We start from the raw sequence: 15,557 nt of genomic DNA, 5'->3' as shown, positions 1-15,557 counted from the left end.
CGATCCCGGACCCTTTTACATTGGAAGCTCCATCCGTAAACAAGGTCCAAACTCCTGATGTCAGTTTCGACACCAGCAATGCCTCTTTAGCAACTAAGGGCATTAACCTAGGATTGAAATCGGCCACGAAGTCGGCCAAAACTTGTGACTTGATCGCAGTCCTAGGTTTGTACTCAATGACGAACTCGCTAATTTCGACTGCAAATGGCCTGGCAACTCAGGAATATGAAGAATATTCCTCAAGGGAAAGGTTGTCACAACGACTATTAGGTGACATTGAAATTAAGGCATAAGCTTTTGAGAGGCGACTACGAGAGCTAAAGCCAGCTTTTCGAGGTGCGGATAGCGAGTTTCTGCTCCCGACAATATTTTAGTAACATAATAGACAGGAAATTGTGTACCTACTTCTTCTCGGACTAGAACATCACTTACCGCAACTTCCGAGATTGCTAGATATATCAACAATTGTTCGCCTCCCCCCCGTTTTGATAGTAACAAGGGCTAGATAGGTATCTCTTTAAATCCTTCAGTTCTTGTTGGCATTCGGGAGTCCACTCGAAATTGTTCTTCTTTTTTAGAAGACTTCTTAGAAGATCTTGAGATGAACTTTCTTAAGGATGCTAACCTTCCGGTTAATCTTTGTACCTCCTTTACATTTGTCATTTGATCCGGAATGTCCTCGATAACTTTGATTTTGTCGGGGTTTACCTCAATCCCTCTTTACGAGACCAGGAACCCCACAAATTTTTTGGAACCAACCTCGAACGCACATTTTTCCGGGTTGAGTTTCATATTATGCTTCCTCAAGATATCAAAGGTTTTTTGGAGGTGCATCGAGTGTTCTCCTGCATTCAAAGACTTGACTAACATGTCATCAATGTACCCCTCCATTGTCTTGCCTATTTGATCCTTAAACATTTTGTTAACGAGCCTCTGATAAGTGGCTCTAGCGTTCTTAAGCCCAAATGACATCACATTATAACAATATGTTCCAAAGTTCATCATGAATGAAGTTTTTTCCTGATCCTCCGGGTTCATCTTGATTTGATTGTACCCAGAGTAAGCATCAAGGAAACTCATCAACTCGTGCCTGGCCATAACATCAATCATTTGATCAATATTTTGCAATGGGAACGAGTCTTTAGGGCACACCTTAGGTAGATCTTTATAGCCTACGCACATTCTAAACTTGTTATTCTTTTTAGGTACTACAACTATATTGGCTAACCATTTTGGATACTTTACCTCCCCAAGCCCCCTAATTCCCTAATCCCTTAGCACTCAAGTAGACTTACGGGTAGTATCTGGTTAGCCCCTTTCCCTTTTCTATCATTTTCGTTCTTGGTTGCTTGCATGTTTGTTACATCTAAGGACTAAATTTACCCTCTTTTAGTTATTGTTAGCAAATATTTGACTTTGACTCTAGTAGATCAAACTGTCCTATTTGTTTATATGGTTAGGTTATTGCATTTTTGGCTCGACCAGGCAAGGAATCGAAAGTGAGAAAATATTTGAATTGGTACCATTACACACTGGGAAGGGTTCTGATACTTTTGACAGTAGTAAATATTTTCTATGGAATCCATTTAGGATATATGGACTGCTTGGAATGTTGGTTTTGCTATTACTCTATTTCTATTGTTCACCACTACTTCCATTCTAGAGATCGGAATGTGGACAACCACTAAATAGAAAATCTTCTCTACGTGATCCATTCATGTATTATGAGGATTTTGCTTTATATTCTTCTTCATATTTCTTCCAAATATCATATCAAACATAAATTCTTTTACAGTTCAACCAAACACAACAGCCACGACTATTGTCTACCAAGTAACAACTAGCTTAGCACATTGTATCCAGTCCACTATCCACTACATTTATATCATATATTTCGTTAATGTATCAAACTGAAACCGTACCGAACCAAAATAAAAAATACCAAACTGTACCAAACTACTTTGATATGGTATTTGGTATACACAATTGATAAATCGAATACCGAGATATCGAACTGGAATTTTTAAATATCGAACCGAAGTACCGAATACCCATCCCTAGTCCCCATTTCTATGGCCGTGAGTCCCATGATATTTGCATCATAAGTTGGGATCCCTTTGGCTGGGATCAGATCTGATTGGCTTCAGGAATCGTGCTTCTTTGATATTCCTCATCGTCAATACCAACTCCACTATGCTGATGTTGAAGTTGTAGTCCGATAATCTGGGATATGTGGAATCCCGAACCCCCGATACCTCTTTTTCTTGTAATGACCTATTGTTCCGGCCATGGTCAGTTCTTCTATTGGGAACGAACCTGTTCGATGACTGAAACCCTTTGCTGTTGCATCCCTCAGTTCTTTCATACAGCAAGAAACGACCTTTAGAAGACTGCCGATTCGCATCGAGGTCATTTTGAACTTATACGGATTTTTGTCTCGGTCCTGTCCCTTGGTTGATGTCGGGAACCCGAGCTGGTCGTCTTCGATCCTTATTTTCGACTCATAACGGTTATGAACATCTGCCCATGTGGTCGCTTGGAATTTGAGTAGGCTTTCCTTTAGCTTTTGAAAGGCGTCAGAGCTCCTCGGATTCAAACCCTTTATGAACACCTCTGCTGCCCACTCGTCTGGTACAACCGGTAGCAACATTCTCTATTTCTGGAATCTGATCACGAATTCCCACATCAATTCGAACTCTCCTTGTGCAATCCTAAATATGTCTGCCTTCCTAATTTGGACCTTCCTGGCCCCGACATGGGCTTTAATGAATGAATCTGCAAGCATTTCAAAAGAGTCAATTGAATGCTCGGGTAGAGTGAATACCATGTCAGATCCCCCTTTGTGAGGGTTTCACCAAACTTCTTTAGTAGGACCTATTCAATCTCATGTTGAGCCAAATCGTTTCCTTTCACAGCCATGGTATATGTTGTGATGTGCTCCTACGGATCCGAAGTCCCATCATATTTTGGTATATTCGGCATCTTGAACCTCTTCGGAATCAACTCTTGTGCTGCGCTCGATTTAAATAGTAACTACGTGTATTTTTTCGAATCCGAGCCTTTTAATATTGGTGGTGCACCCGGAATCTGATCTATTCGGGCGTGAAACTCCTTTGTATTTTGATCCATCCATTCGTTCATTTCTCTCATAAATCTCATAAGCTCGGTTTTGAAGGGATTATTCCTGTTGTTATTTCCTGGTCCGCTACCAGTCCCTCTGGCTTCATCGAAACCAACCTCACCTCTTGAGGGGGGGGGTGTTGTTATTGACTCTCTGAGTCGTTTGATTTGCAGGAACGCTCGGAGAAACTGGGCCTCTTCCACTCGCATTATTGGAAGCGTCTGAAAACTCTTACTTCAACTCCGTCATCACCCGATCCTGCCTCGAGACGTGGTTCATAATGGCTTTCTGTTTCTCTCTTAGGATTTTCACTGTTTCCTCAATGTGTTCCTCCTCCGCGTCATCGGGAGTTGGCTCCCGTACATGCCGAGGGTACTGCCCTTCACGAACCGGGGTTGCTTCATCCCCTTGCTAAGAAAAAAATCAAACAAGTTAGTAATAAACGTAAGGATCAAAGCAATCACACAACTGCCTAAGCCTCGTGGTGGGCGCCAAACTGTTATCTGTAAAACAGTACAGTTAAGTTTGTTACTTGATTTATAGACAAGCGAACTGATTTGATCCCAAAAATGATAAAGAAATAAGATTAAAAGTAAGACTTAGCAGTTGAAATTAAAGAAAGCGATATGTCTGGCTCCGAGCGCAATGTCTCCGAGGGCAGAAATGAAAGCAATATAAAAAGCAAATAATGTTTTTTAATTGAGAGCGAAAATGAAATACAACATATGTTTTGCCAAGAATTTTCGTGTCTTACAATGACTACTGAGCTTGCTATTTATAGCTATACCTAGGGAAACAATATCCTAGGATTAAGCCCCACTTAAATAATAATAAATAGGGCATTGATGAATATATAACGGCATGCCATGAATGCAAATCTTCTTTGCAACGATTTCTCATTTAATGTGAGAGAATATTAACTTATTAAATGCTATCCGATGGCAAATACCCGATCTGCTCCCGTTGATTATGTTTTCTTCGGGATTTCCCCGGCCTCAACCACAGTTGCCGTGTCCGGTACTGATTGTTACTTGACTTACCTTTCGTTTGTCTTCGGCTCCACGTGCCGTGCTATCATTCGACCATTTATTATGAATCAATTTTACCCCATACACCTAGTATTACTAATTGTTTACATGATATTTATAAATATATCAAAATCATTAATTATAAATTAAAAATTTACTCTTATAAATCACTATATAAAAGAAGAGATCTATTTATAGTAGAGGAATGTTCAAAAGAGTAATAATAGAAAGAGAATAAAAATATGATAAAATAAAAATAAAAAGAAAAAAGATATGGTAGAAAAAAGAAAAAGAAAATATAAATTAACTAGATATAATTTGAAAAATATAAATTTATTATAAGAATATTTTTGTCTTAAATAAATTAATTTTCTGCTTCTGTTTCTTGAAAAAAGCTAGAATTTGTAACTTTTATCCAAAAGCAGAAAAACTGCTACTGCTACTATTGCTACTCAAAATTACTTTTTTATCTTGGCCAATTATCTTAAATTTTTACTTTGTCAAAAAAGTACTTTCGACTAATCAAAAGCTTGGCCAAACATGTTCTTAATGTCTAAAGTTTAAATTCAATGTGAATGGTGACTATCGTTTAAATAGCTATCCTGAAAGCGGCTATCTTTGCAATTTCAACCCGGAAAAAAGTGGAGTCCCCTCCCTCTTACAACCCAAAGCAAAATTTTCTCAAACCTAAGTCTCAAACAAAAGAGCAAAAAATCAAAGATGCAGAGATGGTGCACCAAGCTCCGATCCCTCGCCGCTCTCCGTTCAACTCCAAGCACCCATTACCCTCTTCCCTATCGTCTTCTTACCACTGCTACCAATCCCATTAACAGACCTTTTACTCGTACCTTATTTTCTTCCACCTTTACACCCATTTCCCATGGCCCCATTTCATTCCCAAGTTCTACTCACTCGTCTTTCCTCCCTTCTTCTGTAAGTTGGGTTCTTTTTTTCTCTCATATCTTTATCATTTTCCTTTTTTTTTTGTCGAGAAAAATTTAGTTAAAAAAGCGATTTTTAATTAGTGGGTACTTGTTGGTCACCTGATGTATTGGGCTTGAACTATATATAGATGAAATTTTTTGTACATGTGTATATTTATATTAAATTGCACTCATTCATAAGGGGCAGCCCGTAATGACTTAAAATCTTGGATTGGCGTCTGCATATTGTGTTCAGTTCTTTTGGTTTCCCAGAACGTTTAAATAGTATAATGCGCTATATTACTGCTATTTATATGTAATTGCTGTAATAAGTGCCACTGCTATTTAACTAAGAGCTGGAAAATGAAAGGAAAAGTAAAGGGGTTAATAAAAATTTGAGCTTAATTCGCGATCAGTCTTGGATGGTGCTGAAAATGCTAGTAGAGTCTTTTGTGTGCTTATTGCATCTGTCTGTTATTTACTTGTATATTGTTGATTGATGTTTTTTTCTAGTTCCAGAGTGCTGCAATGTCTTGTAGCATTTGTTCTATGTTTATTGCATTTGTCTGTTATTTACTTGTTTAGTGTTGATTGCTATTTTCTAGTTCACGCAAGTGCGGTACATCACTGCAAAACAGAAGAAAAGGAAGTTGAAAAGCAGGAAACCGATGACTCCAGTCACATCAAAAGTCAAGAAAATCAAAATGAAATTTTACTCGTATGTATATGTCTTCATTAACCAATTTGTTTTATATTTTTAGTCATCTGAGATATTGAAGAGATGTAACACTTGTTTCTGAATCAGGTCTTATAAGGACAGATTTAGGGTGATGAAAGATGGACTGATTAGGCGCTGGAGAGAGGGGAAGCGACACAATGCACATTTAAAGGTCTGCTTTTCTCCTTTGCTTAGGAAGCTGGGATTGATTAAGCCAAATGCTCTATACATGACCTTTTAGTCTTGTTTATATTGCCTTACGCTTGAGAGGTGGTGTTTTAGGCTAAGTTGCTCGGACACGAGTGCGGATCTAGACCTCTAGATCCTTCGAAATATAAATTCTAAGATTCGGGGATACGGATCCTAGTATGGATAAGGGTGCAGGGATCCGGCTAAAAATAATTAAGTATATATATATAGCTCTAAATTATGAGAAATTTTGTGGAACACTTACATATAGCTTATAAAGTGTGTATTTATTTTTTATTCTCAAGTTATAAATAAGTAAAGAATGATAAGGTATGCTATTTTCTTCAAATTTACCCTAGTTTTGGTTCTGATTTCGGGAATCAAATTGTATCTCGTCTCGAAATTTTCCTTCCGTCGTGGTTAAAGCACCCAAAATTGTTTGACTAGATCCGGTACGGATCCCATACCCACACCCATACTAGTGCCGTGTCGACACGGGTGCGGCACCTAAATTGCCGTGTCGGAGCAACTTAGGTTTTAGGTTATAATTTCAACCACTTATGTGTTTACCTCAGTACTTGTCTTATTGCTGGTAATAGAATTGTTCCTTGACTAGTAAGGAATAAAGATCAATAAGTGATTCCCCTTTTAACTGTTTGCCTGAACTTCCCCACCCCCACCCCCCGGGGGGGGGGGAGAAGAATGCTTCTCGGTGAAAGCGTATATCTTTCTTCCCACCATGCAAGAAACTTGGTTACTCTTTGGCAATGAGTGGGAAGATTAAACCTTGCTGTTGCAATTGTTCAAGTTTGTGAATAGGTGCATAACTTGTAAAGTAGTCATTACTTCCTGAAATGAGCTCATGTGATCGAAGGGTGCTAAACTTATTGAATTGATAGGATTCTTTTTGCTTAATACATTGAAATGGTTTAACAATCCAGTTGATGTAGGGTTCAAAGATGTAATGAACTAAAATCTAAGTGAAAATCTAGGGCTGTCTGTCAATCGTTAGTTGATGATTTGTGACACCTGTTTAGGAGAAAGAAATTAGGGATTAAGGAAGTTTGGACTTTGGTGAGACCTCTAAATTGGAGCTTTCAGATGTTGGAGTTTAAATAAATAAGGGAAATGTTCCTTATCAAAAAATAAATAAGGGAAATGCTGTAAGGAAGAAATCTGGAATCCAATATGCAGTGAAACTAGTTATGAATCAGGAATGAGAATGTGTAAAGGATTTGTACGACTTATTGAATTGAAGTTTTTTTTGGAGCAAACTTACTGTGGTTGTAGGCCCTTGCGGGATCAAACTTGTGCTCTAAGAAAATTAGGATTTCAACTTTTGTCAACTAAGACTATAGAAATGGATCAAGGCTTTTCTGACTAATCTAGATATTGAGAGTTTCCTAACCGGCAGCATGGTGTAGTGGTATACAAGGTTCACGAAATTCATGAATTTCCTTATTAAAAAAAGGTCTCTTGAAATTGGCTTTAGACTCAAGTGGCAAGCAAGTGTTATCTTTTTTGCTAGAGGGATAGAAGGCAAAACAAAATAAAGCTTCTTTTTCGATCTTACGTGTTGAGGGCAAAAGATAAAAGTAAAAGCCTCTAAGTGGATTGCATTCCTTTCAGTGCATTTTTAATAAATTTTGGCAGGCCATATGTGATGCAGAAAATTACGTTTAGAATGAAGATTGCTATAAGTGCAGGAACTATGAATTTAATGTTCATACTTATCACAAAAAGGAAAGATCTGAATTATTTTCTTTTATCTTAATTATCAAAGTTCGTGTTGCCTTTTAGAAGGATTTCACACTAAAGTTCATTTTTCTGTCCAAGTTTATCTGTATTTATGTTGCGAGGAGCATTCTGGGCAATCTTTATCTTGGGGTTTTATTGCGTGTTTTGGTGTCTTTTAGGTTGTTCTAGTATGCTGAGTTTTGGTTAAAGGTTAGGCAACAGAGGGTAGTCAATTAAACAAATGCAGTCATAAAAGTTTGATCACTAAGCTTGACTAAAAGCTTTCAAACACCTAGAGAAATTAAGATGTACTAATAATCAGAATTGCAGGTTAACTTGACCAGCTGCTAGTGCATGTCGAAAAATTGATTTGTATTCTGTAGTGACACAAGAGGAGCACGAGTGGGAAGGGTTCACTTTGGTTCAGTTGAAGCCCTATTTCTTAGAGGAAATTGTGCAAAATCCTTGAAGATGTTCCTTTTAGCACGTTATAGAAGTTCTTGAAAAAAACATAAAAGGCAGGAATAGCTGATATTAAGAAATTGCAGATCAACAAACTACATAAAAGGAAGGAAAATAATATAAAAGAAATCCAGAAAACTAGGAACCAAATAATCAAAATTTGCCTAGAATAAGTAAAAGATAGAAGCTGAATTAATAACCTAAGCATTATAGAGTGCTACAGGACCACAACTACGATTCTACTACACTGGTGAATAGTGATCCTACGGAACTTCTAGTTTTGCCCCATCTGTTTTTGTATCAGCTCTCCCTAGGTTCTAAAAGAAAGCTGGTGCCTAAGTTTTTGCATTCCATGGTGAGTGGGAGTGTCCATGTAATCCTTTCCATCATTTCTTCCTTTTTCTCTTATTGATTGGCTGAAGAATCTTCATATTTGATAAATTCACAAGATGAATGTCGTAAAAATGTGAATGCTAAGATATTTGTGCGCTCATGGAAGCTTGAACAAGATTAGAAATGATCACATCTAACCGATGGTGCAAGTAACACAGAGGATGAAAAAGAGAAGGTGAACTAAGATGGCTTTTTCATGTCCTACGTAAGACCTTAAGATGTACTTGTCTATACATGCGAGTGCGACAATATGATGATAGAAAGTGGTAAAATGCGATGAGGTAGAAATTTCAATATACTTGACAATCTTTCGAAATTAATATAGGCTTAGCCAAGAAGATGACCCAATTAAAGCAAATAAACAATATATGTTATACCAACTAGTTAGGATTGAGGTTTAACTGTTAATTTTACACTTACATTTGGTGTGGTGCTTTCGGGAGTCTTTTGGTTCTGGTTAGACTTATATGTGTGGAAATAAATGCAAGATCAAGAGAACCTTAAGTTTTAGAGAACCACTAATTTGCATCAAAATACAAATTGTTAAGTCTTGGAGTGGGAGCTGAATAGAGTAGAATGGATAAAGAAGATCCATATAGCCTATTCAACTAATTTTGTTTTGAGGCATGATTGATTGATTCATTGGTTGTCATTTGTTTCTTAACTACTATGTATCGAATGTAAAATCCATCCTCAACCGAATTGCATAGAAACACTTACTAATGAGTTGGCATTGCTTTTCTTTCTCCAATTAGTTAATATCGGCGTAGTTAATTACGATATTGTGCATCACAGCTAAGTGTAACTTGGTGCGGTAATACAGTATTTGATGTGGGATGTATTAAACTAAAGTCCTGTGGGAACATAATCTTGCAAGCTGTCAGGCTGAACTAGTAAATTAGATTTGATTTCTGCTCAACTGCAGAGTATTCAGCTTGTTAAGAGGAATAGTAAGTCCAAAATTTCCTTAACAAGGTGAAGTCTGCCGTAAGATATCACAGCTTCTGAATCACTCTTATCTTATGCCTTCATTGAGTGGTGTCCCCAACTTGTTTGGGATGGAGGCGTAGTTGTTGATGACGGTAGTGTCGGGGAAAGTTTGCACACACCGAGTACTTGCTATTTCCCACCACGGGTTTTGGTAGGCAAATCTTTGGATTTTCCTGAACTCAAGGACTTCAGAAGTTGATTTTATGGTAGATTCTTGGATATGTAGAAATATAGCAAGGTCAAATATGCTGGAGTACACTTTTTTTAAGAATAAAAAGGTAGAATTCCATGTTTCTCCTCCTCCATGGTGCTCTTTACACATCAACAAAATGACACATTTATCATTAAAAAGAGATCCTTGAGCACCTAACCGAAGTTGAGCTCCCATCTTCTGTGTTGAATTATCTGCATGGTATTGTGTTTGTACACTGGCATTCTTATAACTTCGATGTGTTGTTAAACTAGTTTTATTGATTGCTGCAGTCTAAGAAATCAAAACGTCGTCTCAGGCAACCTGCTACTGTCCCTTTGGCTTATGCAAAAGTGATGAAGAAGCTCAACTTTTGTGGTTGAAGCATTTGTAGTTCTACGCCCTTGCTGCGCTTTAGAGGCTTTTTTTACTCTTCTCATTCTATTGGTTTCTCCTCTGGTATCAGCTTCTAGTGTAGAAGATTTTTTAAGTAAAAAATGTAACATCTTTTGTTTCAGGTCGTTCATAACAAAGCTTTTACATTCTCTGGCAAATGAGTGGATTTTGAGAGGTTTCGTAAGAACAAATAAGATTACCTAGAGATGATCTCAGGAGCAAGTCGTTCGAACTCAAAATATTCTCTGATATTCAAGTGGAGAAGTCTTCAACATGTTTCTGGTAGTTTAACTAACTTTTCCAACTGTGATACAAATATAAACTGATTATTTTACATATTTTTAGACGACTTCTGGAAAGCCTAGCAATTTTCACAGGATTTATTTTACAACACGTTGAAGAGTCTAAAAGAGAGCAAGTTAAAGTACGTAATCTAATATAAAGCAATTTAGCAATGACACAAATTCATACTAGTCAAGCGGTTGTGTTTGTCAGGAAATATGGTGAGTAAATAGTTAAATTATGTGAGTTTTCGGAATAAGTTGTTAATCATAATTTTTGGTGTCAAAGTGCTAACCACCTCATTAAAAATGTCGAACTGTTGACTTGATCAAATGTTATTCCAAGGGAAAATGAACAATCAGGTTTCCCATTGATTATCACATATATTTCATGTCAATTTCAAACTAATGTTCAAGATTGTACTTATTAAGAAGAGAATTGTAGGTACTCCAACATGCTAATGCCAAAAGAAGAATGATCCCTAGTCTATTTTCCACTTGCTAGCACTAAGAAATGGACAAAAACTTGTCAGACAATAAAGCTTAATCTTGGCGAATGGTTCTAACTAGATAAAGCTTTCTACGTAGTTTCTAACTAAACAAAGCAAAAACGAAGAAAAACTAAGTGGTTAGCCTAAGTTAAAAACCCAACACACTGTTCCCAGCAAAAGTTTTTCACATGCAAACTTTCATCTGTGCAATGATTAATACACACAAAGACACAAAATTTCATAGATGAGATATGTAAAGTTCTCATCAAACATCCGTTCACAGAGTAGCTGGAACTCTTTAAATATTAAAAACAAATATTGCTGTAGTTCCCAGTTTGATCCTCTCAAACAAAAAGCCATATATAGCAAGTAAGAAGACAGTTTTTCTCATGAATTTTCTCTATGTTCACAAGAAAAGAATGAAGATTTCAAAGCAAAATCCATGATACATAGAAAAGTTTACTAGGTACATGCACAAGATGGCAAGAATCTTATTTTAAAATAATCCAACAGAAAATTTTGCAAAAAAAGGACAAAGAAGGAAAAAGCAACTAGAGCTGAACTCTCACTTCTTCTTGGGCTTCTGTGGACAAAGGTACCTTCATTTCAGCACCACTACCCAAGGCAGTCATTGGTGAACCTTTTTCACTATGCTCTTTCACATGTCCAGCAGCTTTAGCTCCTGCAAAGTTACTGATATTCCCAAATATGAGGATAATTTTCCCAAGAATTGCAGCACAAAATGCTATCCCAAATAACTTGCTGATTTGTCCAGGGAAAACTGATGCAAGTGCAAAACCAGCACAAGTACCTAAAGCTCTTGTCCATGAGAACCAAACTGAGAAAGCACCTTCTTTTCCTGCTGGTGAGCAATCCAACCAAAGCACTCTTCCAAATGCATGCAAAATCCCTGTTGCTGTACTCTGAACTGCAGCCAAAACAAGTATATGAACCTTATTCCAATTCTGATGGTGATAATAGAATCCGAATCCCGATACAACTGCTGATAATATGAAACCAAGAAGCTGCATTTTCACAGCATCTGCCCTCATAACTAACTGCAATGGATGAGCCAATGGAAGAGAAATCAATGGGAATATGAAATAGGTCAGCCAAATGTATAAAATGTTCACTGGTGTAATGCATAGGTCTCCAATTGAATAAAGTATCCCTCCTGTGAAAATGCACATTGTTGTGAAAGATGAAAGAAACACTCCAGCAAGGCTTCCAGCTGCATGAGGGTACTCGAAAATGGAAATAACATGAGTTTTCGGAACAGAATTTGAGGGAATATCTGCATTAGGGCCTGGTCTATTCGTGCTTATAATATGAACAATTCCAATAAACCATATTAGACCACTAAAAATTGCAACAACCCACAAGCTAGTGAAGCTATCATCAGATTTCCCGAGCATATGATAAGTAAAAGCAGAGATTATGCCAGCTCCTAAGCAGCCAGCAGCAGTAGAATGAAGAGATAGCCAACTAGCCACAGCTCTTCTATCCGGAAATTGGCTCTTTCGGATAGGTGAGCCAACAAGTCCACGAACCATTAGGCCTAGGTGACGGGCGTGGCAAGCTCCAGCTATAGTGTTGGCTGCAACAACAGCAGCGATATAAGGTGGAAAGATCCATCTAGTCTTGAAAAATCCAGCAGGAAGGCAGAAGACAGCACCAACGGCGGTTACTGCAGCAGAAATGAACTGTTGTTTCCTGCCATAGTCTAGGTGGATGGAAAGAATACCAAGAATTGGTGCGGCCAGAATTAGGCCTATTAGCCAAGAAACTGAAGTCCACTCCAGTGCTGAAAATTCAACACTCAAGAGCTTCATTTTATGATTTGTTAACATTTTATACCTGGATTTGGACAAAGTAGCAGGTTTAATTAATTAATCACTGTGAGACCAATCAAATCCTTTTATTGAATAACAACTGAACAAACTAATTAAGCGCTATAAAAAAAAGATCAACTATACATGCGGAAATTTCTTATCCTGCATCAAAATGCGATGCAATAGTAGCCTCTTGAATTAGCGACACAATCAGTTTGCCGCCAATATAACAAGATCATTTTTCGTTTCCTAAAACAACACCAATACTAAAGGGACAAAGATTTAAAAAATTCCCTCCATTTAATTTGGCAGATCTCCCCTTTATCGTCCTTGAGAGTAAATCGATCAGTTGAATATTTGGATATGATACTCGATTCCTATATAATTAGCTATAAAATTTTAATGTATAGCAAGATCTGTAGCCTGTGTGACCATTTTTTTGTACTGAAATGATTGAACTGCGGAAAACGCACTCACACAAGATGTTTATACCAAAATATACGAGTTTACCATGGTTAAGTATAAATTTAGTTGGGGATACATATTAGTTAACCATGGTCAAAAGTGTATGTAGAGGACACATATTATGCATGCATTCATTTGTTTGGCGTAAACAAAGCACAAATATTTATTTCAAGTGATACATAGCAGTCTTCATACATTTAAGATATGTCTTAGTTATATACTAGTGTACTTACAGTTGTAACTCCCTTTGTCTACACTCGAGACCCCTGGAATTCTTAACAAGACGATGTTGAGGCTGTGATGGCCAGGACACAGTTTGGCTCAGAATGAGAGGAAAAACAATGGGAATCAGAACTGTGTGAATGAAATAAGAGCACATCCCATAGAAATACCAACCAAATACTTCAGTTTTTGTTGGCTTCTCTTCATATCCTGCAAACAATCTATAGGCCTCCTCCTCCCTTTGGATTTTCATACCCATCTCTTCGTTGTGTTCCAATCTTGGCTTCAAACTTGGTGCTTGTTCCACTTCACAAGTGTTCTCTCCATTTTCTCCCATTCTAGCGCTTTGGAATGGACAAAAGCAAAACGAGTTTTCACTTTTGGTTCCAGAAGTATATATATCGCAGTGATTGTTTAGACTTTTATGTGAAGGGAACAGCTGGCTGTGATGGTTTCAAGGATTTAAAAAACCAATTTTGGATTTTGCAAACCTTAGTTGGATTATGTAAATATTGGTTGTATTAATTTTGGAAAACCTTGTTTTTATCACTATGACATCAAGAGAAAAAGCATCTTGGCTTTATACTGTTTTTTATTGTACTGTTCGTCTCTTGTTATAATCTTTCTATTTTGAGAGTTTGAGAGGCCAAAGGCATCAAATGTTTCATAATGGAAACAAAAAATTAATCGGCAGATTGAATTATGTCATGTCAAACTTGAAAACGGATGCGAGAAAGATGTCAAAAATTTGTTTAGGGGCAGATTGGACTTTATCTTCTTGCCCTGCTTGCTACCACTCGGAATGCCTAGGGTCAATCCAAATTGCCCTCGTGGAAACTAGGGTCGATGGGAGAAATTAAATAAAAAAAATTTCTTTTCCTGAATTAAATACAAGTTTACCTGATAACAATATATTTATCTAAAGAAAGTTAAAATTGGCTAAAAAATAAATGCACGTCAATCCAAATTAATTCGGATTAAGTATATGAATCCTCAATATCTCTGTTCCCTTCATTTGGAATATTTCATTTCTACATCCTAATGAACTCAATATTATTATTATAATGATATATCATACATGAGAAATTTTATTACTAGCCATCTACCTACCACAAGTCCACAACTCTCTCTGTGTCTTAGCTCACTACTGCACGGCAGTGTAAATTCATATACGATGTAAAACTAACATAGACGGGGATGTTAAAAAACAATATATAAAAAGTCTGGTTAAACAAATTATTAAGCAAAAACTATCCAAACAGGTTTTTCTTTGAAATAGATTTTTAAAAAAATTATCCTAAAATCTTTTTCAAAAACAAAACATGTTTGTTTGAAGGATAAAAATCAATTGTGTACTGAAAAATAGTCGCTTAGAACGTACGTGTGGGTGTTTCATCACGTACTCTATGAAATGGGCAAAGGCTAAAAAAGAACAAAGAGTAATCAATGTGAAATTACTAAAATTCAAAGTCATTTATAACCTGATTGTTAATGTCATTACCAATTTGGCACCAGAAGTTAAATTTGAAAAATATTTCAATTAATTGAAGTTAAATTTGGTAATATGAGATCAAACCAAGATTAACGTGAAAACTATCGACAATGCCCATCATTGAAGTTGGTATGAGTTACGACAGCCTAGTTCTGAAACGTTTAAAAAATAGGAATTGATAAAATATTCAGAAGAATTATATGAACAAAAGAAATTCGTTATATTTTTTTATATGTTTTATTTTTTGCTCATTGGTCTTCCTTAAATTAGAAATTCATTAAATAACCTTCGTCTCATTTAAATTAAAATATTTGCATTTGTAATATGGCCATTAATTTGACTTCTTCTTAAGTGGTGGCCAAATTTTCATGACATTTGCCATGACATAATATCCACTATAATAAAATTTGTGGATCATGACATTTGCCATGACATAATATCCACTATTAGATAAAGGATTTCTTGCTATAAATAGATGAGTTTCTCCTTATTTGTAAACACACCAATTCAAGAGTTTTTCACTCTTGTCTTTCTCTCTCCTTCTTTATTTCATTATAGAGTATTTTGTAAGAGAGTGAGTGTTGGGAAGCACTTGTGTGAATCCTTTCTTTGGAGTGATCTTGTGAG

General features: G+C 36.7%; 2 protein-coding genes across 2 annotated transcripts; one reads left to right on the top strand and one right to left on the bottom strand.

Moving 5' to 3' along the window:
- The first annotated feature begins 4,772 nt into the window (after positions 1 to 4,772).
- LOC107767257 (uncharacterized) lies at positions 4,773 to 10,365 on the top strand. Its single transcript, XM_016586179.2, has 4 exons — positions 4,773 to 5,082; positions 5,678 to 5,790; positions 5,878 to 5,962; positions 10,045 to 10,365. Exons 1-4 carry the CDS (start codon positions 4,870 to 4,872, stop codon positions 10,132 to 10,134), a joined length of 501 nt encoding a protein of 166 aa, XP_016441665.1. The 5' UTR covers positions 4,773 to 4,869; the 3' UTR covers positions 10,135 to 10,365.
- Positions 10,366 to 11,247: 882 nt separating this feature from the next.
- Positions 11,248 to 13,942, bottom strand: LOC107767263 (uncharacterized). The gene is made up of 2 exons (XM_016586184.2): positions 13,450 to 13,942; positions 11,248 to 12,776 (listed from the first exon to the last, which is right to left on the bottom strand). Exons 1-2 carry the CDS (start codon positions 13,773 to 13,775, stop codon positions 11,471 to 11,473), a joined length of 1,632 nt encoding a protein of 543 aa, XP_016441670.1. The 5' UTR covers positions 13,776 to 13,942; the 3' UTR covers positions 11,248 to 11,470.
- Between the last annotated feature and the right edge of the window lie 1,615 nt (positions 13,943 to 15,557).

The sequence above is a fragment of the Nicotiana tabacum genome, chromosome 22 (assembly GCF_000715075.1).
Source record: "Nicotiana tabacum cultivar K326 chromosome 22, ASM71507v2, whole genome shotgun sequence".
In the NCBI taxonomy this organism is placed as follows: Eukaryota; Viridiplantae; Streptophyta; class Magnoliopsida; order Solanales; family Solanaceae; genus Nicotiana; species Nicotiana tabacum.
This window is presented reverse-complemented; position numbering and strand designations above follow the sequence as displayed.